Below are 26,820 nucleotides of genomic sequence, written 5' to 3'. Positions count from 1 at the left end.
TCACTGCTACATTTACAAGGTATTATCTGTTTGCAAAGGCATTTGCAAAGTGGATGTATGCTCTTTGTGATTATTGAGGAAAATATTTCAATTAATGTTTTTTTTTTTTACCTGGAGTTAAACTTTAAAGTGTTACTAAACCCACAACAGTAAAATCAATCTGTATATGCAGTAAAGCATGCTTGTTATACTCACTGTGGAACCTAAAGGGTTAATCTTCCGCATTGTGTAAAAAGACTATTTGAGCCTGTCCTCTCTGGTCCTCCCCTTCTTCCACTGTCCCCTAACCATCTCCTGATAAGACAGAACCTTTGTATTCACTCTGCACATGCTCAGTTTGGTGTGTATTGCTAGAGAGTTTTTATTTGTTTTTCTTGGGAGGGTGCATGCGATCAGCACAGGGCCAATCAGCACTGTCCAGGCAGAGGGTCAGGGGTCATGCAGCCTCATAGGATTGTCAAAGTAGAATGAAAACTCCTCCTACAAGCTTTAACCAGTGCTCGGCCAGACACTGTTATGCCCTGTACACACGATAGGATTTTCTGACAACAAAATCTATGTTGGCTCAAACTTGTCTTGCATACACACGGTCACACAAATCTTGTCGGAAATTCTGAACGTCAAGAATGCGGTGACTCACAACACGTATGACGAGCCGAGAAAAATGAAGTTCAATAACCAGTGCGGCTCTTCTGCTTGATTCCGAGCATGTGTGGAACTATGTGCGTCGGAATTGTGTACACACGATCGGAATTTACGACAACAGATTTTTGTTGTCGGAAAGTTTGAGAATCAGCCCTCAAATTTTGTGTGACGGAAATTCCGATGGAAAATGTCCGATGGAGCCTACACACGGTCGGAATTTCCGACAACAAGCTCCTATAGAACATTTTCTGTCGCAAAATCCTATCGTGTGTACGGGGCATTAGGAGTCACAAGACTGCTCTAACTGCTGATGAGAAAAGGGTATTTAGCAGTTTTATATTTAGTAAAATGATTGAATTTCCATGTTCTGTGTACTGTGGGAGACCAGATATGCAGGGTCCTGGATTTAGTAATACTTTAAAGTGGAGTTCCAGTCCCCCAAACACTTTTTTTTTAAAGAATCCTCTGTATTTGTCTACACGTGTACATTAAAATTTAGAACATGTCATATGTGTGGTAGTTTTAGTTTCTGTAAATATTTTAATACTAACCAGATCTTGGAAGCAGGCAGGTTCCATGTTAGCTGTGGGCATCTGAAGCCCTCCTATGTTCATTTTCGTGATTTCCATGCAGCTGGCCACCTAGCATGCACCTTCCGATCTCGTGCCTGCGCAGTAATGCCACTGCGCAGCTCTCCTTCTTCCTGACAGGTTGCCAAAGCAATGTCGGCAGACGTTCCCGCCCCCTTGCTATAGCAACTTGTCAATCAGAGGACAGGCGAGGCACAGGAGAGGAAGGTAATACAACCCCTGGCAAAAATTATGGAATCACCAGTCCCTGAGGATGTTCCTTCAGTTGTTTATTGTTGTAGAAAAAAAGCAGATCACAGACATGGCCAAAAACTAAAGGCATTTCAAATGGCAACTTTCTGGCTTTAAGAAACACTAAAAGAAATCAAGAAAAATAATTGTGGTGGCCAGTAACAGAAAATAGAAAAAGCACAGGGAATAAATTATGGAATCACTCAATTCTGAGGAAAAAAATGATGGAATCACCCTGTAAATTTTCATTACAAACACTAACACCTGCATCAGATTAAATCTGCTTGTTAGTATGTAGGTAAAGAGGGTAAATCATCACGCAGTGTTGCACAAGATGTTGGTTGTTCACAGTCGGCTGTGTCTAAAACATGGACCAAATACAAACAACATGGGAAGGTGGTTAAAGGCAAGCATACTGGTAGACCAAGGAAGACATCAAAGCATCAAGACAGAAAACTTAAAGCAATATGCCTTGAAAACAGAAAATGTACAACAAAACAAATGAGGAACAAATGGGAGGAAACTGGAGTCAACATCTGTGACCGAACTGTAAGAAACCGCCTAAAGGAAATGGGATTTACATACAGAAGAGCTAAAAGAAAGCCATCTCTAACACCTAAACACAAAAAAACAAGGTTACAATGGGCTAAGGAAAGGCAATCGTGGACTGTGGATGATTGGATGAAAGTCATATTCAGTGATGAATCTCGAATCTGCATTGGGCAAGGTGATGATGCTGGAACTTTTGTTTGGTGCCGTTCCAATGAGATTTATGCAGACGACTGTCTGAAGAAAACATGTAAATTTCCACAGTCAATTATGATATGGGGCTGCATGTCAGGTAAAGGCATTGGGGAGATGGCTGTCATTAAATCTTCAATAAATGCACAGGTTTACATTGAAATTTTGGACACTTTTCTTATCCCATCTATTGAAAGGATGTTTGGGGGTGATGAAATCATTTATCAAGATGATAATGCATCTTGCCATAGAGCAAAAACTGTGAAAAAAATTCCTTGAAGAAAGACACATAAGGTCAATGTCATGGCCTACAAACAGTCCGGATCTCAATCCAATTGAAAATCTGTGGTGGAAGTTAAAGAAAATGGTCCATGTCAAGGCTCCAACCTACAACGATGATTTGGCAACAGCAATCAGAGAAGGCTGGAGCCAGATTGATGAAGAGTACTGTTTATCACTCAATAAGTCAATGCCTCAGAGACTGCAAGCAGTTATAAAAGCCAGAGGTGGTGCAACAAAGTACTAGTGATGTGTTGGGGTGTTATTTTGTTTGTTTGTTTTTCACGATTCCATAATTTTTTCCTCAGATTTGAGTGATTCCATAATTTATTCCCTGTGCTTGTTCTATAAATCTAACTGTTACTGGCCACCACAATTATTTTTCTTGATTTCTTTTAGTGTTTCTTAAAGCCAGAAAGTTGCCATTTGAAATGCCTTTAGTTTTTGGCCATGTCTGTGATCTGCTTTTTTTCTACAACAATAAACAACTGAAGGAACATCCTCAGGGACTGGTGATTCCATCATTTTTGCCAGGGGTTGTAGAAGTCCCCCCCTTCCCATCATTTCCTGTCTGCAAATAACGCAAGATTTCGTCAGTGGGCTATTTGCAAGGACTCCTGGGATACATGACGCCGCTTTTCCCAGGAGCCCTTGCCAATTGCGTAGTTACGTAATTGCCTAGGTGGGGGGACTGCCGGAAGTGCGGCTGAAAGACGAATATAAAAGGTATTTATATAAAAAAAAATTTTCACTGTGAAAAGAATGCTCAAAGGGGATACCACAGACAACAAGTGTATAAAATGGGTGGAACTCCGTTTCAAGCATGTCCAACACTCACACCCTTACCAACATCAACATCATTTACTGGCATCAGTTGATGTGAAGAGTAGCAGTGGACCTCACAGCACTAAAGACATTCAAGAATCTGTCTTTAAAGGGATCCAGATGACTATTAGTGTAAGGGAGGCCTTCTTCTATATGACCAGCTGGCCTATCATGGTTCTCTTCTAATGATCCACATTGATATTTTAATCCTCTGTGCAGAAACACCTATGCAGGTCATATATCCACCTATGTGATTTTTAGAAGATTTACAGATATAGACATTCTAAACAGCTTGGACCATTATAACTATGTATACACCATACACGGCTGATGTCCCTGGAAGCTGGAAATCATTGAAGTAGACACTGCTAATCCAGTGATCTCCAGTTGCTTCAGGTGGAGAGCATTACGTCATTGCCTCTCCGCAAATGGAAATCACTGGAGCAGCAGAGTCTACTTGAGTGATTTTCAGCTTCTAGGGGCATCAGCCAGGTATACATAATTACATGTAACTACTGTACAGTATGTTTAAAATATCCATACCTGAACTTCATCTTTAGCCTGGAAGATTTTACCCCCTTCCTGACCAGAGCATTTTTTTGCGATTCAGCACTGCGTTGCTATAACTGACAACTGCGCGGTCATGTGACGTTGTACCCAAACAAAATTGACGTCCTTTTTTTCCCACAAATAGAGCTTTCTTTTGTTGATATTTGATCACCTCTACGGTTTTTATTTTTTGCGCTATAAACAAAGAAAGAGCGACAATTTTGAAAAAAAAAACAATATTTTTTACTTTTTGCTATTAAAAATATCTCCAAAAAATATATAAAAAAACTAATTTTTTCCTCAGTTTAGGCCAATATGTATTCTTCTACATATTTTTGTTAAAAAAAATTGCAATAATCGTATTCTGATTGGTTTGCGCAAAAGTTATAGTGTTTACAAAATAAGGGATAGTTTTATGGCATTTTTATTATTATTTTTTTTTTATTAGTAATGGCGGCGATTTTTATCATGGCTGCAACATTATGGCGGACACATCGGACACTTGCAAAATGCACTGATTTCTGTGTAAATGACACTGGCAGGGAAGGGGTTAAACACTAGGGGGTGATGAAGAGGTTAAGTGTGTCCTAGGGAGTGATTCTAACTGTGGGGGGGATGGGCTTCCACTCACATGACAGCGATCACTTCTCCCGATCACAGGGAGCAGTGATCTCTGTCATGTCACAAGGCAGAACGGGGAAATGCTTTGTTTACATAGGCATCTCCCCGTTCTGCGGCTCTGTGACACAATCGCCGGGAGACCGGCGGACATCGAGTCCGCGGGTCCCGCAGGCACAGTCACGCTGTACGAGGCTGGCACGCGCGCGCCCGCCAGCCCCACAAATTAAAGGGGATGTACAGGTACGCCTATTTGCCCACCGCTGCCATTGTGTCAACGTATATTGGCGTGCAGCGGTTGGCAACTGGTTAAAGTATATCTAAACCCAAAAATAAAAGCGTATTTTATTGCAGCTTACCAGTCCTTAGAAGTGGTAGATGCATTTGTTTTCTTTTTTCTTTTAGGCTAAGCACCTGTAAAACCTGCCAAAATCTTCAGTACTTGTAGCTTCCTATGCACTGGACTGAAAGCTCAAGCAGTGTTATCTGCCTTCTCAGATATCTTCTGTGACCCACAAGCCCCCCCCCTTTCCTCTTTCCGCTTTGTGAGAGAGGCAGACCGCCACTTCGACTAGGGACTAAAATCTATCTCTTCCCCTAGTAAAAGCATCTCCCACAGTTTAGTAAAATACTGGCTAGTCACACAGTTAACCCTTTGATTGCCCCTGATGTTAACTCCTTCCCAACAGTGTCATTAATACAGTTACAGTGCATATTTTAGAGCACTGATCACTGTATTAGTGTCAAAGCTTCCCAAAAAGTGTTCAAAAAACAATCAATATACACTTGCCAAGATTTTTTTTTTTGTTAACCAAAAATATGTAGCAGAATACATATTGGCCTAAATTTATGGAGAAATTAGATTTTTCCAATTTTTTTGGGGGACATGTTTTATAGCAGAAAGTAAAAAATATTGTTGTTTTTTTTTTTTTAAAAATTGTCGTTTTTTTTTTTTTTGTTTATAGCGCAAAAAATAAAGAACGCAGAGGTGATCAAATACCACCAAAAAAAGGACATAAATTATTTTTGAGTACAGTGTCGCACGACTGCGTAATTGTCAATTAAAGTAATGCAGTGCCGTATCGCAAAAAATAGCCTGGTCATGAAGGGGGGTAAATCTTCCGGGGGGGTCAATTGGTTAACCTGTCACACTGCTCTTGCTTATAATTTAACTTAAATAAATGAGCAAGATGTGCTAATTCCAGTCCATCATTTATGTGTGTTCTTCTATTCAGTAATTCATTTACAACAAGCTCCCCAGCATTGTAATTGAAAACATAAAAGGATGTAACAACTAATGTGTAACACTGACATGTCAGACCTGCAGGAAGGTGAGGGCAGCGCGCAGCAGAAGACACTCGGCGTAGCACACCTCTGCGTGGATCTCCTCTTCAACACGATAGCAATGGTTACAACAAGAATTACAAGATTTCATTACAATATATGACAAGATTTCATGTGCTAAAGAAAACTTAAAGTGGATCATTAATGAACTTGACAAGTCTGCATAAATAAATTCCTGACATATCGCAGCAACAGTACTTGTTAGAATGAACAAATTTATCTGATGCTAGGTGCACTTTAACCACTTCCCGTCCAGCGTATATATATATATATATATATATATATATATATATATATATATATATATATATATACTGTATGTCAGAGAGTAGTGGGTAATGATTCTTTCTCTGAATGGTCTAAGGTTATCAGTGGTGTACCCCAAGGTTCAGTGCTGGGACCCTTATTTTTTATTATCTTTATAAACGATATTGGGTCTGGGATTAAAAGTAACATTTCTGTCTTTGTAGATGACACCAAGCTATGCAGTGGAATAACGTCCTTACAGGATGTCTCCAATTTACAAGCTGACCTCAATGCATCTAATTGGGCATCTATGTGGCAAATTAGGTTTAATGTTGATAAATGTAAAGTTATGCACTTGGGGGCTAAGAATATTCATGCATCATACATACTAGGAGGAGTACAACTGGGGGAAGAATCCATGGTGGAGAAGGATCTGGGGGTTATGGTAGATCATAAGCTCAATAATAACATGCAATGCCAAGCTGCGGTTTCCAAAGCGAGCAAAGTCCTTTCTTGTATTAAGAGAGGTATGGACTCCAGAGAGAGAGACATCATTTTGCCCCTGTACAAATTATTAGTAAGACCTCATCTGGAATATGCAGTTCAGTTTTGGGCACCAGTTCTCAAAAAGGATATCGAGGAACTGGAGAAAGTGCAGAGAAGGGCAACCAAACTGATAAGAGGCATGGAGGAGCTCAGCTATGAGGAAAGATTAGAGGAACTGAATTTATTCCCTCTTGAGAAGAGGAAATTAAGGGGGGGATATGATCAACATGTATAAATACATAAGTGGTCCATACAGTGAACTTGGTGTTGAGTTATTCAATTTAAGGTCATCACAGAGGACACGGGAGCACGCTTTACGTCTAGGAGGAAAAAAGATTTCATCTCCAAATACGGAAAGTTTTCTTCACAGTGAGAGCTGTGAAAATGTAGAATAGACTCCTTCCATAGGTGGTTCTGGCCAGCTCAGTAGATTGCTTTAAAAAAGGCCTGGATACTTTCCTAACACTCAACACACAGCCATTAATGTCTAAACCGCTGGCAACAATGAGGGAACCATGAATGCCAACATATACTGTGATATACTGAAGCAGAGCATGATACCCTCCCTTCAGAGACTGGGCCGCAGGCCAATATTCCAACATGATAACGACCCCAAACACACTTCCAAGATGACCACTGCCTTGCAAAAGAAGCTGAGGGTAAAAGTGATGGACTGGCCAAGCATGTCTCCAGACGTAATCTCTATTGTGCGTCTGTGGGGCATCCTCAAATGGAAGGTGGAGGAGCACAAGGTCTCTAACATCCACCAGCTCTGTTATGTCATCATGGAGGAGTGGAAGAGGACTCCAGTGGCAACCTGTGAAGCTCTGATGAACTCCATGCCCAAGAGGGTTAAGGCAGTGCTGGAAAATATTGGTGGCCACACAAAATATTGACACTTTGGGCCCAATTTGGACATTTTCACTTAGGAGTGTACTCACTTTTGTTGCCAGTGGTTTAGACATTAATGGCTGTGTGTTGAGTTATTCTGAGGGGACAGCAAATTTACACTTCTGTTCCTCCCTCTCTGTGATGAATGATTGTAAGCTCTAATAAGCAGGGCCCTCTGATTCCTCCTGTACTGAATTGTATTGTAACTGTACTGTCTGCCCTCACATTGTAAAGCGCTGCCAAACTGTTGGCGCTATATAAATTCTGTATAATAATAATAATAACAATAAGGCCAGAACGATGTGAATTTCGATACTTCCAGTTTCGGTTCATTGTTTACCTGGCTGTTACTGGGCAGGGAGACAGCTGATCAAACTGATCTGTGTTTGATCAGCTGCCTTGGAAGGCAGAGGAGGGATCAGGGGTTTTATAGACCTCTGATCTCCCAATAAAGAGTACCTGTTACCAGTGCGGGGACAAGATCATCTAGTGCAAAGGACAAAGATGCCAAAACTGCGCCCCCCCCCCATCCCCTTCGTTATGTGTGAGCTTATGAGGAGGAGGGGGAAAAAGAGTACAGCCCGCACCTCTTCCCAGCTCTCTCCTTCTCTCCTTGCCGCTTCCAGCACTAGGCTGACAAAAGTAGTGATGCCACTGTCACTAGACCTGTTAGCCTTATAGTAGAAGGAAATTGCGGCGCCCCCATACCTACAACACGTGCTGCGCCCAGGGCAGCCATCCCTTCTGCCCACCCCTTGACCCGGCCCTGCCTAATAAATCACAAGGGGTGTTGTTCATCCCCTGTGATAGCAATAAAGTTAAATTTTAAAAAATGTAAAAAGTGTTAAAAAAAAAAGCATTTGGATGAAATAAAAAAAATTAAATAAAAAATGAAAGCGCCACTGTCTTGCCGTGTAAATGCTGTAGCAGTCTGATAACATCTCGGGTAACTATTCTATATTTGCCTGGCCCGGTGTGTTTTACAAACAGAGAATGAATGATCTATAGAAACTTAACACAAGGAAAGGAGAAGTACACATTACTATGGAGTTTGGCCCTATAAAAGATATGAAATATCAAAAAATCTATAAATACCTTCCGAGAATTGATCCAGACTTTGGCCATGGACTAAATTGTTGAAGGAGTCTGCGACTGTGGATCTCTTCCGAAACCTGTGCGGGGGGGATGGAACACACAGGTGTCACACTGATATGTGAAGTGTACACACTGGAGATATTCCCACACAAAATACACAAGACACCCGGAGAGGAAAGACAAACAGGATTCTAACCAGGACAGAAGAGGAGAGAGAGGGGACGGTGTACTGCACAAATGTGTCATTGTTATAAGACGGAGCTCCAACAACATCAGTCATTTTCAACATTCACATAAATGTTTATAGGAGTAAAGTTAAAGCTTCATTTTAATATTTATTTATTTTTTTAGCACAAGGGATGGTACTTCCATTTAGGCTCCATGCACACTGAAGCGCATAAACGGGCGTTTTTGGGAGTTTGGGCGTTTTTTTTTAACAGCCCATAAACGCTAAAAACCGCTAATGCGGAAAAACGCTAATAAACGCTATTGCAAAAACGTTAAAAAACTTTGAAAGACTCACTGCAAAGCTACTGGCGTTTTTATAACGTTACTTTAACGTCCAGTGTGCATGAAGCCCAATTGACAAGTGTTCCTTGTGATGGCTGTCCTAGCTGAAATCTTCCGCCCTCTGCCCCCTCCTGCAGTGGTAATCCTCCAGGGCTGCTGGGGTTAATTCAGCCACTGGACCTGTCATAGGCGCTCATCAAGAATGACAATCAAATCCACCCTTTCTGCCCCCCTCCTCCATTCATAAAAGCTGTACCACAGGTTCCAGCAATAAAAAAGCACTCTATGAATGGAGGATGAGCAGATGAATGAAAGGCCCACCTCCTCCATTCATAAAGTGCTTCTCATCCATTGAATCTATAGTACAACTTTTCATGAATGGAGGAGGGGGGCGGAAAGGGCTGGTATAGTTGGCACTCTTGACAAGTGCCTATCACAGGGCTAGCAGCTGTATTAACCCCCGCGGCACTGGAAGATTACCGTTGTGGGAATGTGGGGATATGGGGATAGGGGTTGGCAGAGGATGGAAGATTTCAATTAGGACAGCTGGCACCAGTACCGCCCCCAGTGCTGATTTTTTCTTTCTAATGTAACTAAACTTAAGACTTTAAAATCATCGCACTTTTAAAAGACTTTGTTGCTAGCCTGCTTCTAAAACATGGAACGGAAAAGCTGCGCTTCTTTCCATGCTTCTAAAACATGCTAGCTGCCTGGCTGTTTCTGGCTTTAAAGCAGCACTCCAGCTAATAAAGCACAATTCCAAAAAAAAAAAACAAAAAAAACATGCCCACTATGTCTAGGGGGTAGAGAAAAAAAAATAGAAATAGAAATAGAATATTTATTTATTTTAGGTACTTATAACGCTGACCATTTACACAGCACTCTACATAAATATATATTGTACTTGATCACACTGAAAGTAAATGTTACATTAAAGTATCTAAACCCAAGAATGAAAATTGATAGTATTACAACTAAAACCTCATTCCCATGAGGCGGATCTGCTGATCTCTCCATTGATCTCCGCTGAGCCAGCGGATGACAGGTCCGTCTCTGCTCACTGAGCGGGGAGGGGCCTGTCAGAGCACCACCGCTTCCTATGGAGGGATCTGATGAAAACAGACAGCATGTCCGTTTTCATCAGATCTCATCTGATCCGCCAGGACGGCTGCAAACGTAGGGCTATACGTCTGATTTTAGCGGATCGGATGTCAGCGGACATGGTATCCGCTGACATCCGTCGCTCCATAGACCTGCATGGAGCGTCCGTTCAGGTCCGCCCAAAAAACTGACAGGCGGACCTGAACGATCGGTTTGTGTGAAAGGGGCCTTACCAGTCTTTAGATGTGGTGGCTGCATTAGTATTAATTTTCACACTTTTTTTCCCTTTATTTTATTCTGGTAACCTTGCCATTAAAGAGGCAGTAAACAGCATAAAAAAATAAATACATAAAAGTAGGCACTGGGCAGTATAGGTCATAATATGCTAGTATGCATCACAGACAGACTTACCCAAAAAACCAAGCCCTCTAGCGGCGCGCTGTCACCGCTAAAGGTGCTTCCATCTCCACCCGGCTCCGCCATTCCAGGTGAATGGCGGAGCCGGCAACGACGTCACTGTTTACGGCAAGGCTCTGAAGGAACGACATTGGTATGCCGTTACTTTTGAGCGCATGCGCTGGTGATGTCACTGGCTGCATCTAAAGTAAATATCTCCTAAACGACGCACGTTTAGGAGATATTTACTGTACCTATAGGTAAGCTTTATTATAAGCTTACCTATAGGTAAGTATCACTTACCTGTCCTGGGTTTACAATTGTACTGAGCAGCGTTGTCACCCAAGAACAGGTGTTAGAGAAGTAACACTGTGTTTTGACTACATAACACCTCCCTCTATTCTGCATAACAAGGGGAGGTGTTTTATAGTCCAAGGACATAGCAGGAAGCAATGCTAACTGATAACAGTCCAGAGACAGAGAGTACAGGGAGTTATCGGCTGGATGGATGAACAGCTATTTGTTTTCTGTACTTGTCAAACAGATATAATGAAACTCTTCCAATGGTTTGTTTAGCAGACTGAAGGGAAGGAAATAAGAGAAATGCATTGTTGGAGTTCATACTCCCAGCTTCTAATGAATTCTATCCTCTCTGGAGTTTTTATATTTCCAACACAAACCTATTTCACCCTTCAAAGGTGTAAATGACATAAGATTTTCCATACCAGCACTGTACATGCCTGTAATCCAGTGATAATTACATACATCAGTTCCGAGCCGTGTTATTATTTGTCACAGCTAATATGTAATATGTAATGTAATATATGTTACACTTCTCCCTGGCTGTACACACCTCTGACACACGGCCTGGGCCTCTTTCATGGTGTTCCCAGCATTCACTATGTCCTGAGGATCGAAGGTCATCATGGCTTGCATTTCCAGCATGGTGGCGTAGGTCAAGGCATGGTACATACTCTCTTTGGACCTGTGTGTATAAAAGAGAATGAAGCAGATTGGATTAGTAAAAACACCGCCTACATGCCATGAGCTTGCCATTAACTAGGTATTGGAGTGCCACTGCTGACTCCTCTCTACAAATGCTAGTTGCCTGGAAGTACAGTCCATCCAGAAAGTATTCACAGCGCTTCACTTTTCCACATTTTGTTGTTACAGCCTTATTCTAAAATGCATTCAATTAATTTTTTTCCTCAAAATTCTACAAACAATACCCCATAATGACAACGAGAAAGAAGCATTGTTGAAATCTCTGCAAATTTATTAAAAATAAAAAAATAAAAAAATCACCGGTATACAAGTATTCACAGCCTTTGCCATGACACTCAGAATTGAGCTCAGGTGCATCCTGTTTCCACTAATCATCCTTGAGATGTTTCTACAACTTGATTGGAGTCCACCTGTGGTAAATTCAGTTGATTGGACATGATTTGGAAAGGCACACACCTGTCTATATAAGGTTCCACAGTTAACAGTGCATGTCAGAGCACAAACCAAGCCATGTCCAAGGAATTGTCTGTAGACCTCTGAGACAAGATTGTATGGAGGCACAGATCTGAGGAAGGGTACAGGAAAACATCTGCAGCATTGAAGGTCCCAATGAGCACAGTGGCCTCCATCATCCGTAAAATGGAAGAAGTTTGGAACCACCAGGACGGTTTCTAGAGGGGGCCGCCAGGCCAAACTGAGTGATCGGGGAGAAGGGCCTTAGTCAGGTAAGTGACCAAGAACCAGATGGTCCATTGTTTCTCTGTGGAGAGAGGAGAACCTTCCAGAAGAACAAAAATCTCTGCAGCACTCCACCAATCAGGCCTGTATGGTAGAGTGGCCAGACGGAAGCCACTCCTCAGTAAAAGGAACATGACAGCCCACCTGGAGTTTGCCAAAAGGCACCTAAAGAACACTCAGACCATGAGAAACAAAATTCTCTGGTCTGATGAAACAAAGATTGAACTTGGCCTGAATGGCAAGCGTCATGTCTGGAGGAAACCAGGCACCGCTCATCACCTGGCCAATTACATCCCTACAGTGAAGCATGGTGGTGGCAGCATCATGCAGTGGGGATGTTTAACAGCGGCAGGAACTGGGAGACTAGTCAAGATCAAGGGAAAGATGAATGCAGCAATGTACAGAGACATCCTTGATTAAAACCTGCTCCAGAGCACTCTGGACCTCAGACTGGGGCAAAGGTTCATCTTCCAGCGAGACATCGACCCTAAACACACAGCCAAGATAACAATGGAGTGGCCATGGGACGACTTTGTGAATGTCCTTGAGTGGCCCAGCCAGAGTCCAGACTTGAACCCGATTGAACATCTCTGGAGAGATCTGAAAATGGCTGTACACCGACGCTCCCCATCCAACCTGATGGAGATGAGAGGTCCTGCAAAGAAGAATGGGAGAAACTGCCCAAAAATAGGTGTGCTAAGCTTGTAGCATCATACTCAAAAAAGACTTGAGGTTGTAAATGGTGCCAAAGGAGCTTCAACAAAGTATTGAGCAAAGGCCGTGAATACTTATGTACATGAGATTTTTTTCGTTTTATATTTTTTATAAATTTGCAAAGATTTCAAACAAACTTCTTTCATGATGTCATTATGGGGTATTGTTTGTAGAATTTTGAGGAAAATAATGAATTGAATCCATTTTGGAAAACAGCTGTACCATAAAAAATGTGGAAAAAGTGAAGCGCTGTGAATACTTTCCGGATCCACTGTAGTCCTTATTCTCTGGAGCAGGGGTAGGCACCCTGGGGCCCTCCAGCTGTTGTGGAACTACATTTCCCATGAGGCATTGCAAGGCTGGCAGTTACAATTACTCCCAGAGGCATGATGGGACTTGTAGTTTTGCAACAGCTGGAGGGCCCCAGGTTGCCTACCCCTGCAGTCTGGAGTAATTACTTTTTGAGTCACTGACCCATATTAAACATGCGGAGAGTGAAGTCTGGGCTCCTGATTTGTATGCTTGTTCCAGGTCAGTGGCTCAAAGTATTGAAGATAGGGGATTAGCATGACAGCCAGGAAACTAGAATTTACAGAAGGAGGTCAGAGATGATGGCCTCATAATTCCCCTGTAGCCACAAAGGCTTTTAATCCACTTTATGTGCACCAAAATCCTTTACAAACCCAGATAATATGTTCTTAAAGTAGCAGTGACATCATCACTGTATTGTACATAGCTTGCGCAAAGAGCAGAGCTGTGGGAGGGGCCCAGTAGGCCCTCCCACTACAGGCTGCCTGCAGAAAACTACAGGAGGGGGCGGAGACAAGACCAGTCACTCTGCACAAGGGTCTGGAGCAGCAGAGATCTGTCTTTATTACAGGAAGCTCCTGCACAGAGGAAACATTTAATGCTGGATTACTGCACAGATCTGGAAGAAATATACAAAGCACACCAAAACTCAAGTATGTGGCTCTTCTTTTTATGCCCAGTACAAACGTCGGACTTTGTTCGGACATTCCGACAACAAAATCCTAGGATTTTTTCCGACGGATGTTGGCTCAAACTTGTCTTGCATACACACGGTCACACAAAGTTGTCGGAAAATCCAATCGTTCTAAACGCGGTGACGTAAAACACGTACGTCGGGACTATAAACGGGGCAGTGGCCAATAGCGTTCATCTCTTTATTTATTCTGAGCATGCGTGGCACTTTGTCCGTCGGATTTGTGTACACACGATCGGAATTTCCGACAACGGATTTTGTTGTCGGAAAATTTATCTCCTGCTCTCCAACTTTGTGTGTCGGAAAATCCGATGGAAAATGTCCGATGGAGCCCACACACGGTCGGAATTTCCGACAACACGCTCCGATCGGACATTTTCCATCGGAAAATCCGACCGTGTGTACGGGGCATTAGACAATATACTGTATACTTAACTTCGAGTTCAGGCCTAAGAGATCTGAAGATGAACTACATATTAAATAAAAAGCAGCATATCTGGAAAGGTCAAATCACACTGAATCATCACTTTTACTTACTGTACTTTTCATGCAATGAGACAGAAGATGAAAAGTAGTTCAAGGCGTGACACTTTTACAGTCTGTGCCCGCCCCTCCACTACAAAATGCTAATTCCTGGTAAAGATTATACACTTTCTATCTGCATCAAGGAAATTAAGCCTTTTTCCTTGCTTCTGATCTACTTAGATATGACATGCAGAAAGCTGGCCATACACAGGAACAAGCCTCTAAGGCATGTTATGCATTCCTGGAAGTTAAATATGTGGCACCATTAAAAGGCTGTCATTTTATCATTCTAAAACATTGAGTTTATCCCATATGTATTTGTGCAATAATTGGGGCGTACCCAGCACTGCTTAAAGCGTTCCAGCAGCTACAAATACTGTAGCTGCTAACGTTTAATATAAGGGCACTCACCTGTCCAGGGTTCCCACGGTTTCAGCACCTTAAGCCGATTCAGGTGCAGGCGCCAGCATTGCAACTAAGGGAAACCGGCAGGGAAGCCTTCAGGCTTCCCTACTGTTTTCCTACTGCGCATGCACAAGTTGCGCTGCGCCTGCTGAGTGGTCCCTTCATTTTCTGGGACACACACAGGTCCCAGAAGGCAGCGGGGGGAAGGAGGAGAGCCCCAAGCAATCAGGGAAATGACGTACCTCGCCGCGGGGAAGTAGAACTGAAGGGCAACTTAAAAAAAAAAAAACCTATCCAAAAAACGAGGGGGGGGGGGGGGGGGTGCTACATTGTTCAGGACCTATTTTCTTTTTAGCCTGGAACTCCACTTTAAAGCAGTATTAAACACAAACCAAAAATGTAATATATTGCAGCTTACCAATCCTTAGATGTGGTGGCTGCATCTAGCCAGTAACACACCCCTTGTATTAGGGTGCCCCCACTCTGGATGAAGGAGCAAAAGGGCATCTTTGGACAGTGGCATTGTCAGTCTGGGGGGAGGAGAGTGTTAGCTGTACTAGCAGATTTAAATGCACAAACAAATTGAAGTCAAACTCCACTTTATAATCAGTAATAGTAAACTGTTTTTTTTTCCCTTTTGGGATAAAGGTTTTACATAAATAAATAAAAGCTGATCGTTTTAAGCACCCTTGCCAGTGTTAAATGGTTTGTCTCATCCCTGTAGCTGCAAGAGAGCTTGTTCTGTTGAAAAACAACAGACTTAAAGCGGAGTTCTACCCAAAAGTGGAACTTCCGCTCATCTGCTTCCTCCCCCCTCCGGTGCCACAATTGGCACCTTTCAGGGGGGAGGGGGGACAGGATACCTGTCTTAGACAGGTAAGCTTTCCCACTTCCAGGAGCCTCAGCTGCGGCTATTGATGTCATGGCTGGGCATGGCAGTAGGAGAGAGGAGTGGGCCTCGCACATGTGCAGTAGGGTTCCCGGCGTGAAGCCAAAAGGCTACACTGCCGGGTACCCTTACCCGCAATGGCGGCGGCAGCACTCAGAGCTGATGGAAACATCAGCTGTGGTGCCGACATCGCTGGACTCCAGGACAGGTAAGTGTCCTATTATTAAAAGCCAGCAGTTATAGTATGTGTAGCTGCTGGTTTTTAATCTTTTATTTTTTGGGGCAGACTTCCGCTTTAATATCAAGATCACCAGATGAAAATAGAAGAAAATGAATGCAGCCATCATATATAAGAAATGGTAAGCTGCCGTATAATAAATGTTTGCTTTTGGGTTTAATACCACTTTAAGTCACTGGTGAGCCCAAGGCAATTTTCCCATGGTAGGCCCATATTTCTTTTGCCCATTGATGATGAAAAACACATGTGAGAGAGTTAAAGATGAATTCCAGGTATGGTATAATTTTACATAGTTTCATTCATCCAGCTTGAACAAATATAACTATTTATTTATCCCTATGAGGATGTCATCCCTATGAGGATTTGACAAAATGCGTCAGAGTGCAGCTACTACAAAGAGGTCATTGCACACAATTTAAAGCGGAGTTCCACCCAAAAGTGGAACTTCCGCTTTAAGCACTCCTCACCCCCTTACATGCCACATTTGGCATGTAATTTTTTTTTTTTGGGGTGGGGGGGGGTGGGTGACTAGTTTTGAGTGGGACTTACTGTCCCAATTCCTACTTCCGACTACGGGCCACCTAGGCGACTCCTCCTCTCCCCCAGGTGGCCCCTTCCTCTCTGCAATCTTCTGGGACATGTCACAGGTCCCAGAAGATTGCCTGTCCACTCGGAGAGCGCAGCGTGACTCGCACGCACAGCCGGGTGCCCACAGTTTCAATGGAGGCGCCGTGGAGAGGAAGGGGAGGAGCGAGGCTCCGTGCGGCCACATCGCTGGACCGCTGTATACATCATACTCTTGTGTTTTGTACTTAAATACATTTGTTTATGATGGTTTTACACTATGTGCGAATGCTTGATGTGTTCCCACATATGCGGTTGATCTGAAAGAGATGGTGTGTCCAGGCTGGAGTCCATCTCTACTAGAGCTGTGGGGGTTTGTCAGATTTATTCTAATCTATATATTTTTCCACTTGGGTTATGATATATGCATATATGTATGATCTTTATGTAATGTTCATTTAGCGCAGCACTTTGTGATCTTTTTATTTTACACAATATTTGTCAATTGTGGTGCTAGCAGCTTTGCTTTATTTTCAACGTGGTAATCCTCTCTATTAAGTGTATATACCATACCTGGTTTATGTCCCTGGAAGTTTAAAATCTCAACTTGCTTCCAGGTGCCATGCCAAGCGGCTGCCCTGATGCATTGTGAGCACAGAAGGCCAGCTACTCGGCACAGGCGCCATTCAAAGAAGGCTTTACATTTTCTGTATGAAAGCGTTCTTTGATTAATGAGGTGGATAGGTGGGGCAGTGATGTCACAATATCCACCTTGTTCAATGAGAGAATGCTTTGCAAAGCTTTCTATGAATGGCGCCAGTGCTAAGCAGCCAACTTCCTGTGTTCAAAATGCACATAATGTAATACAAATGAGGACAACTTATACACATACAAACATACTCACTATTACATTGGGGTGTAGGGCAAATATCCAATGGATGGACACCCATTCCTATGACCTACTCCCAATTATCCCCCTTTTACCTGGCCAGTACAAAGATCCGAGCCTCCTCCAGGTTACTAGCCTTGTTTCAAGAGATCACTAAACAAAATATATAAACGCACACAGTAATAATACTAATCACTCCCAAGTTGCCAAAAATAAATACTGTATTTGTATATAGAAAAGGCTTTGTATTGATCAGTTTTGATCTCTAGATCAAGCTTCTTCTATCATCCAGTTAAATACAACAAATTCTACGGGTAAGTAAATCAGCAATCAGATGTGATGATTTCTTGGATCAGATTCTGCTCATATGGAATAACATCCTTACAGGATGTCTCCAATTTACAAGCCAACCTCAATGCACTGTCTAATTGGGCAACTAAGTGGCAAATGAGGTTTAATGTTGATAAATGTAAAGTTATGCACTTGGGGGCTAAGAATTTTCATGCATCATACATACTAGGGGGAGTACAACTGAGGGAATCCATAGTGGAGAAGGATCTGGGGGTTTTGGTAGATCATAAGCTCAATAATAACATGCAATGCCAAGCTGTGGTTTCCAAAGCGAGCAAAGTCCTTTCTTGTATGAAGAGAGGTATGGACTCCAGAGAGAGAGAGATATCATTTTGCCCCCCTGTACAAATCATTAGTAAGACCTCATCTGGAATATGCAGTTCAGTTTTGGGCACCAGTTCTCAAAAAGGATATCGGGGAACTGGAGAAAGTGCTGAAAAGAGCAACCAAACTGATAAGAGGCATGGAGGAGCTCAGCTATGAGGAAAGATTAGAGGAAATGAATCTATTCCCTTTTGAGAAGAGGAAATTAAGGGGGGATATGATCAATATGTAGAAATACATAAGTGGTCCATATGATGAACTTGGTATTGAGTTATTCACTTTAATGTCATCACAGAGGACAAGGGGGCACTCTTTATGTCTAGAGGAAAAAAGATTTCATTCCCAAATACGGAAAGGTTTCTTCACAGTAAGACCTGTGAAAATGTGGAATACTCTCTCTCCAGAGGTGGTTTTGGCCAGCTCAGCAGATCGCTTTAAACAAGGCCTGGATACTTTCCTAAATGTACATAACTAAATACATAAAAATATAACTGGGTACTGACATTTATAGGTAAAGTTAATCCAGGGAAAATCCAATTGTCCCTCTGGGGATCAGGAAGGAATTTTTTCCCCTGCTGTAGCAAATTGGATCATGCTTTGCTGGGGTTTTTCGCTTTCCTCTGGATCAGCTGTGGGTGAAGGATTGTGTATATGGGATTGTATTTTTAATTTTTTTGGGGTTGAACTAGATGGACTTGTGTCTTTTTTCAACCTGACTAACTATGTAAATACAGATAAAGAGATGAATATTATCATTTCGGTATCCACAATGAGTACATTTGACAAGAGGATGCTGGGAGAACCAGCCGCACATTCCTGAGGTGGACAAATATCTGGCAATACTGGGTGTTAACGTGGTTAGTGAGTCATGAATTCACAGAGGTTTATGTAATTACACAAGAAGTAAAAACGTCCAATGTGTGTCTGCCCATTATAGTGACATTACACTATAAGGAAACTTGTGACACCAGCAATCCAGATTTTTTACACAAAATCAATCATGAATGGCAATAAACCTGACAAATTCACAAAGGCGATATGATGAATCATCCATGACTGGTATTTAAAGCATAATATGGGCTTCACACTCATTAAAGAGTTTCACAGTTGGAAGGGGAAAGTACTTTAGTAGAAGCCGTTTTATTTAAGAGAGAAAAAGCAATGAGGAAACGGATGTAGATTTAGGATCTCTGCAAGAGGGCCCCATTTACCAACAATACAGACCTGGTCTAAGGCGCATGCGCACTTTAGAAAGGGCATATCGTGCCGTTTCTAAAACGGGTCATGTGGTGACTGGCGGCTCCCGCGCGAATTTGCGTGGGAGTGACATCACGCGACTCCGGCCAGTCACAGAGTAATAGTTCGCGGCCCCAGGAGGAAGAGGGGTTGAAGATGGACGCTCGCTGCTAGTGGGGACAGCAGTGACATCACAGGCTTCGGTTTCAGGTAAGTGACAAATAATGGGCTACTATGCGGTACATAGTAGCCTACTATGCTTTACCTTTGCAGGGAAAAAAAGAGGAAGTAAAACCCACCAGGGTTTACTTCCTCTTTAACAGCTAGTGAACAAGAGAAAACGTCAGTGAAGTACACCTCTGTTGCAAAAATCTTCTCAGCCTACTTCAATGCCAAATACAAAGCTTCATTTCCATCCCCTCAAATCACAGAATAAAGCAGGCTTAGGCATGTGATAGAGCACTGTATGGTACACATTGCTGCAGTACAAATAAGAGAAATCTTACTTGGCCTGAAGGTAGCTAAGGGCCTCTTGGAAGTTGTTGTTCAAGAACATGTCAAGCGCCTCCATGCATTCTGATAAAGAAGTCTTCAAATCCGAGTCTGGAGGTCTGCAACAGATAAAAGACACTTCAGCATACCAAGATCTCTTTGTATTCACAGAGTATATCACACTACTGGCAAAGATCTAAAAGTATATAAAGCCCAGATGACCTGAATAATAATAAACAGCTCTTTGAATCCTCACATTTCCTATTAATAATTTTATGAATGACCATGAATAAAGGAAGGCCACATCTAACAAAAACATATTGAAGTAGAACTATAGGCAAAACATTTTTTTTTCATTTTGGATCAAGTAAAGGAGGGTTATAACCCCTGTCAATTCTTTTTCCATCTGTGTCCCATTGGGGAGATTTACCTTCACTTCCCGTCTTATAGCCAAAACAGGAAGTGAGAGAAAATCCCTACAAATTAAAGGAATCCATTGGGGCTCCCCAGGTGACCTCTCAGCATGTGGCTGAAAGTCAGAAGCCAGCTGCACCCACCCCCTCTGTAGGCAAGTGCTCCAACGAGCGCTGGGGGAGCAGAACGGAGAGCGAAGAGTGGTGACTCCCTGCTCTCACTCCGAGCGCACTGAGAACTGAGTGATCAGCAGTCATATGATCACTCAGTTCCAGGTCTTAGAGCTCACGTAAGACAGCTGCAGCATTGAGGTGAGTATGTGTGTTTATTTTTTAATAAACCCCATACTTCTCCTTGAGCCTAGGTTCACACATATGCGATGCGGGAACTGGTACAATTACAGCGCCAGTTCCCGCATCTCTCCCGCAGGCAGTTCACACTGCCCTCTGCGAACCACTGCGGGTGTCAATATAATGTTAATTACACCCCTAGATCGGTTCACAGATCGCAGTGCAGGTGCGAATCACATGCAATGTTTGACATTGCACAAGTGCGAACCCAGGCTTAAGGTTTTCATGGAAACTTGTAAATCCTCCCATGCAGTGGGGGCTTTGCTCGCAATGCAAGGATTAACTGCTTGTTAAGTCTAGAGTAAAGCAGTTTTCTTTACCTAAACCTCAACTCCCCAGGCAGATGGCGCTCCTCCATGCTCTAGCAGTGGACTGTCCCTTGGCATCCTCATGTTCAATGGAGGGAGCATGGGGTAGAAGAAGCTGCAAGGACTGGTCAAACATCAACGAGGAGCAGAGGATTTGATTAGTAAATCTACGTCTATGTCCCATATGACAGTTCACAGGACCTGGCTATCAGCTGCTCAGGCAAATAGTACTGACTTGTGGGAGTTGTGAGAGGATGTGCTCATTCTACCCATCTCCTGAAGTTTAGCTATTCTTCAATACTTTACAGTCTTCTACGTATCACTAGCATTAATATTTAAAGAAAAACTAAAACTGTAAATACTTACCTCCCTACCAAGAATCCAACGTCAGAAACGGTCGCTTGCCACCACTGGCATCTTCTAACTGGCTTCTTCTAGGCGCTAAGTCTTTGGCTGCTTTGGTTGACCAGTGCGGGATGATGTAATGCAGGATTTCATTTATCCCGACACACAAACACTGTGCTAAAAAAATGTACCCTGATCTACGCATGCACAGATCAGTGTACCTTGTAAACAAGACTGCTGACTGACAGGTATTTTTTTTTATCACAGAAGTGACAAATCATTTGGTGACTAGCCTGCTTCCTTGCATCTGTCACTTTTTTTACCTTTAGTACCACTGACAGTTCAAGTATAGTACAGATCAGCTGTATGCAAGGCCAATATAAAAAAGAATATGGACTAGAAGGCCTAAAGGAAAACTGAAGGCAAGACATTCTTCTTCATTTGGAACAGAATAAGGGAAGATTATAACCCCCGTCAGTTTCTTTTTTCCCCATCTGTTTCCCATTGAGGCAATTTCCCTTCAAGTTCTGCTCCATAGCCAAAACAAATAGTAGAGGAAATCACTCCATTGTGTGGAAATCCTTGGTTGTCACCACAACTAGTGTCCCCATTGGAAGATTTTCCCTCCTGTTCTAGTTCTGGTAGCGGCCCAAAATTTTGGATTCTCTTTTACATTCACTCTTTGAACAAACAGGACACATAAAAACAATAAAGCAATGAAAACATAACTCTAGAACAAACAGGGCACTGGATTCAGATTTTCTACGGTCGCTGAAACTGTGACTGGGCACACTGGCTTTGGTTCAGCAGCACTCCACAAAACAGGGACTCCCCTTAGGAACAGGGAAAGGACCCAGAGTTGAGAATCCAAATACAAACAATCCAATGAGAGTGCAAAACAAAAGTACAAGAGTCCAAGATTTTTAATGATAAAATTAATTTATAGCAAAAAAATGCAATATGTTTCTGGGGTTAAACACTCTTGAAATACGTTGGAATTTTGTTCAAACGGGGCGAACATAAATGTCCCATCGATGTCAATTGGGACACAGCCGCTGCTCCCAATCTGACATCCATGCGGGTGCGTATCCCTGAACGCAGACAGTGTGAATTCAGGAACACGCACCCTCACGCATGTCACATTGGGAGCAGGACTTGGTCCCTCGTGTTTCGGGGGTGGGGCAGGGCTTGGTCCCAAAAATGTGTTGGATTTTTTCTGCTATGAATCTGCTATAAATCATCATTAAAACCCTTAGACGTGTAGCACCCTCTAGTTAGCGAGTGCTAGAAGTAAGGATTTTTGACAGGGTAGGAAAATTTAGGCAGGCCTAGCTGGTGGCTAGGCCTGTTTGTTTTCATTCTGGGCTGGGAGTGGCTCAGGGAGAGTTGGGTGACTGACAGATGGCATCACCATTACCTCCCCTTTCTTCTAGAAGGTCCTGAAAGGACAGGAGGGGAGGAGAGTGGAGCTGCCTGAGGTATCTGGGGAGCCTTGACCAATCCCCAACTTGGATTGGCAGGGGACAGGCCTCCTTAAATGCCTGTGGTCAGCCCAGCTGGGGAGGAGTTGTAGGTGGAAGAGCTGGAGTGAGAGAGTGTGGAGGCTGTCAGGCCCACGGGGAGCTCCCCAGCCTTAGGGGGGTGACCCTGGGCTGGGGCTCGGGTGCATCCAGGAGGAGTGAAGAGATCCTGGAAGCAGAGGCACATGAGAGAGCAGGAAAGAGGACAGCGATAGAGAACACTTCTAATGCCGCGTACAGACGATCGGACATTCCGACAACAAAATCCTGGATTTATTTCCGACAGATGTTGGCACAAACTTGTCTTGCATACACACGGTCGCACAAATGTTGTCGGAAATGCAGAAAGTCAAGAACGTGGTGACGTACAACACGTACGACGAGCCAAGAAAAATGAAGTTCAATAGCCAGTGCGGCTCTTCTGCTTGATTCCGAGCATGCATGGAATTTTGTGCGTCGGAATTGTGTACACACGATCGGAATTTATGACAATGGATTTTGTTGTCGGAAAATTTGAGAACCAGCTCTCAAATTTTGTTTATTCTGACAAAAAATGTCCGATGGAGCCTACACACGGTCGGAATTTCCGAAAACAAGCTCATATCGAACATTTGTTGTCGGAAATTCCGACCCTGTGTACGCGGCATAAGAGTCTCCAGGAGGACTACAGATCGCAGCCAAGAGGGCTGGTAAGTGAGCACAGTAGGAAGGACTGGGGAGGCACGCCTGAGAGAACTGGGAGATTGCAGTTTGAGAGATGGGTGCAGAACCAGTGGAGAGAGGACTGTGAAGAAGGGCAGTGGAAAGTGGTCTTTGCAGCCAGGCTGGCTGGCAGGGCCTGAAGAGAGCTATCTGGGAGTGGTAGCTGAGCAGAGGACAGCTAGCACCTGAACTATTCTACAGCACAGGGGCCCGTGGCCCCTGCCCGCAAAAGGCAGTTCATTGAGGCCTGGCTGGAGAAGTGCCAGGCCTACCCACGTGGTGCTAGCTAGTCTGGAGGAGTGATAGTCTGCAGCAAGGGAAGTGCTGGTGCAGGAACAGTCTGCAGCAAGTGAAGTGCTGGAGAGAAGATTGAGGCGTATGTACAGGGAGTGTACATAGTAGTCCCAATTGCTGATCTACAATTCACAAATGTTTGTTCTGAAATCCTGGGCATCCCATAATTCCCTTATACCCATCCAAGTTTAATCCCCTCAACAAAACAAAACAAAACAAGCTATAGACTGGTCTGTGTTAATGAGTGACTGTAAGATGGACGTAGAGCTGGGCAGGGTGACGGGTGATCCACAACTTTCAGCAACCCCCAAGGGGGCATGGCTACAGACTCTTGGATGTTGGTTTGCCGTTCTCATTGGATGGTACGCAAGCAAAAAAAAAAAAACTGACAGGTGATCTAATACTTCTGTTGCCTTTAGTTTTAGTTTAAACTACATTGTCCCTTTAGGGCTTCTGGAATGTCTATAAACAATGAACAGACAGAAATCTCAGTCCTCCATCTGTTCTGTTCTACCTTCTCTGTGTGTAAAAAAGGGCAGCTGCACCCTGCGTCACATGAGATAGGAACCTAGGACAATGCCACCTGAACTGTCACCTCCTACGCCGCCCCAGCCTACGTAATGCTTTTGTCTATAATTGGCGTGCTCAGTGTTACACAGTAACCATGCTATTTATCTCCCAGTGGTACTGCAGCCTGCTCCTCCTCCTGCAGACAAGGTGTGTACAGAAATTCTTATTTCCGTTCTGCTCTATTACCCAAAAATAAAGTTCAGATTGGAAACCAGTCTGTCCAGTTAGATAGTGAAGCGTGGTCAAGCTGTGTCTGGATCTTGATAGCACAGAGAACAGGATAATGTCACTTTATAGCTGTCATATGGTGCGGATAAGTATTCCTGCCTTTGGTAAACACAAGAGAAGGGATACATCTCCCAGATCTGTGAAACAATGATGCAATCACACCTTATCAATCTTCTGATATTTTTTTCATGCAAGTAATTTGTGCAGCTAGGCTGGCCATACATCGTTCGAATCCCAGCAGGTTCAACAGGAATGGGAAGGCTAAATGTACCAAGTTGATTGATTGATCAACTTGGGTGCAACCAGCCTGCCGGATGCGATCTGATTATCGCCAGCGGCTGCTCTAGCAAATTGTGCAAATTTGCATTGTGTATGGCCGGCCTTAGGCTCCAGCCATCCAAGCAGCACATACCTGCATCAAAGAGATCCTGGCAACAACTTTAAAAGATTGCAGGTAAAAGCACAGGAAAAACAAATATTTTAGATGCTTTTTCCTTTCCAACAATTATGTTTTATTTACTTTCAATGTGCCTTTGAACTAGAAAATTTGACTACTCCAGGAAGCGTCAATTCTCTAGCACTGCCCCCTTTTACCTTGCACATCACAGCCCTCTCCTCTTCTAGGAGTGTCTAATTACTCCCTGTGCTGTCCCAGCTCCTCTGCCCCTCCCCTTCCTACATAACCTGTTTTGTAGCTGCTGGGGGAGGAGCGATGATGAATAGTTTAGAGCCGTGGTCTCCAAACCAAATGTGGCCCTTCTGCTTGCCTTTATCCGGCCCTTGGGGCACTATTCCTCCAACTGATAAGAGATATTATTCTGCCCACTATTATTCTGACACCAAGAATGGGGCATAATTCCCGACACTGATATCAATCACTATTCTTTCCACTAATACCAAAGATGGGACACTGGGTGGAGATGGGAGATGGATTTGGGTTTACTCCCACAGATGCTAGAAAAAAAATCCTATTCCTGCTGGCAACAGTCTGGACCCCCTAAAGTCTGAAGGACAGTAAAACTGGCCCTTTGTTTAGAAAGTTTGGAGACCACTGGTTTAGAGCAAGCTTTTTTCAGTCCAGGCACCGTTTAAAACTATGGACAGTCTCGAGGTACCCCATTCTAAAATGTAAAAATTATTCTAATAGTTTTACACAATCCAGCAACGTTCACACGTAGGACACCCAACGTTAGATGAGATTTATTCTTCCAAAGCAAATACACTTTTGCAAACCGGTAGTATTCCAATGTTTCTCTTCTCCTTCGGTTTTTCTCAATCACTCAGCTAATGTGACCCCAACATTGATGTAGAGGGGCAGGAGAGGGGAATACAAGGATGCTGTGCAGGTGACTGGAATCCTCCTTATCAACTGATGGCGCCATTGGTCGTTAGGACACCGGCAGCTAGAAGGTTGTAATGGTGCACAATGAAAACCTGTGGCTTTGTGTAACTAAAAGGTAGGCTTCATCCACACGCCTGATTGTATACAATTTTTGGGCAATTTTTAGGCATTGTACCAAGGCACCCCTGAAGAAACCTCAAGGCACCCTGGTTGAAAAAGGCTGGTTTAGAGTGTCACTTGAATGTCAGCTTTGAGTTTGCTGTGGCGGCTCACATCACATCCAAGATAGCAGTGCCCAGCAGCAGTCTCAAGGCTCTTGGATACAAGGAAGGCTTTTACAGGAAAATAACATGTATACCATAAATGAAATGCACATATGATATTATGGAAACATTTCTGTTGAAATAAATGGTCTGGCTGCAGGGTTTCTTTAATATAACTTCCAACTGTCCCTTTTTTTGAGGTGACAGTTTCTCTTTGGAAATCCAGATCCCTCTGTCCCTCCAAAGGTGTTCTTTTGATGTTAACATAAAATAACCAATGGAAGTACTATTAAACTGCCAAATATCTTAAAGCAAAACTCCAGGAATTAACTGCATACTTCTCTTCTGCACACTGAACACAGGGGGGTTTCTAACTCGGCACCACCACCATTTTATTTTTAATTAATACATGGCGTTCTTTGGTTGTATGTGGGGGAGAGGCAGAGTGTATGATGTCACAATCTCCTCTTCGTCCAAAGAGGGAACACCTTGTATTGCATTCTC

The 26,820-nt window shown here is 43.2% G+C and overlaps 1 protein-coding gene across 3 annotated transcripts in view; it reads right to left on the bottom strand.

The window, feature by feature from the left end:
* TTC39A (tetratricopeptide repeat domain 39A) overlaps positions 1 to 26,820 on the bottom strand; it is a 128,870-nt gene that overhangs the window by 62,936 nt on the left and 39,114 nt on the right. For 2 of the 3 annotated variants that reach the window (XM_073593557.1, XM_073593556.1), the window contains exons 2-5: positions 19,995 to 20,099; positions 11,461 to 11,592; positions 8,601 to 8,677; positions 5,800 to 5,867 (exon numbers count right to left, since the gene is read on the bottom strand). In XM_073593557.1, coding sequence (XP_073449658.1) covers positions 5,800 to 5,867; positions 8,601 to 8,677; positions 11,461 to 11,592; positions 19,995 to 20,099 — 382 coding nt within the window. Of the gene's footprint in view, positions 1 to 5,790; positions 5,872 to 8,600; positions 8,678 to 11,460; positions 11,593 to 19,994; positions 20,100 to 26,820 lie in introns of those variants that run through there. The other variant, XM_073593558.1, reaches the window with a different exon arrangement.

The sequence above is a fragment of the Aquarana catesbeiana genome, linkage group LG07 (assembly GCF_042186555.1).
Source record: "Aquarana catesbeiana isolate 2022-GZ linkage group LG07, ASM4218655v1, whole genome shotgun sequence".
Classification (NCBI taxonomy): Eukaryota; Metazoa; Chordata; class Amphibia; order Anura; family Ranidae; genus Aquarana; species Aquarana catesbeiana.
The sequence above is the reverse complement of the archived record's forward strand: the minus strand, read 5'-3'. Positions and strand labels throughout refer to the sequence as shown.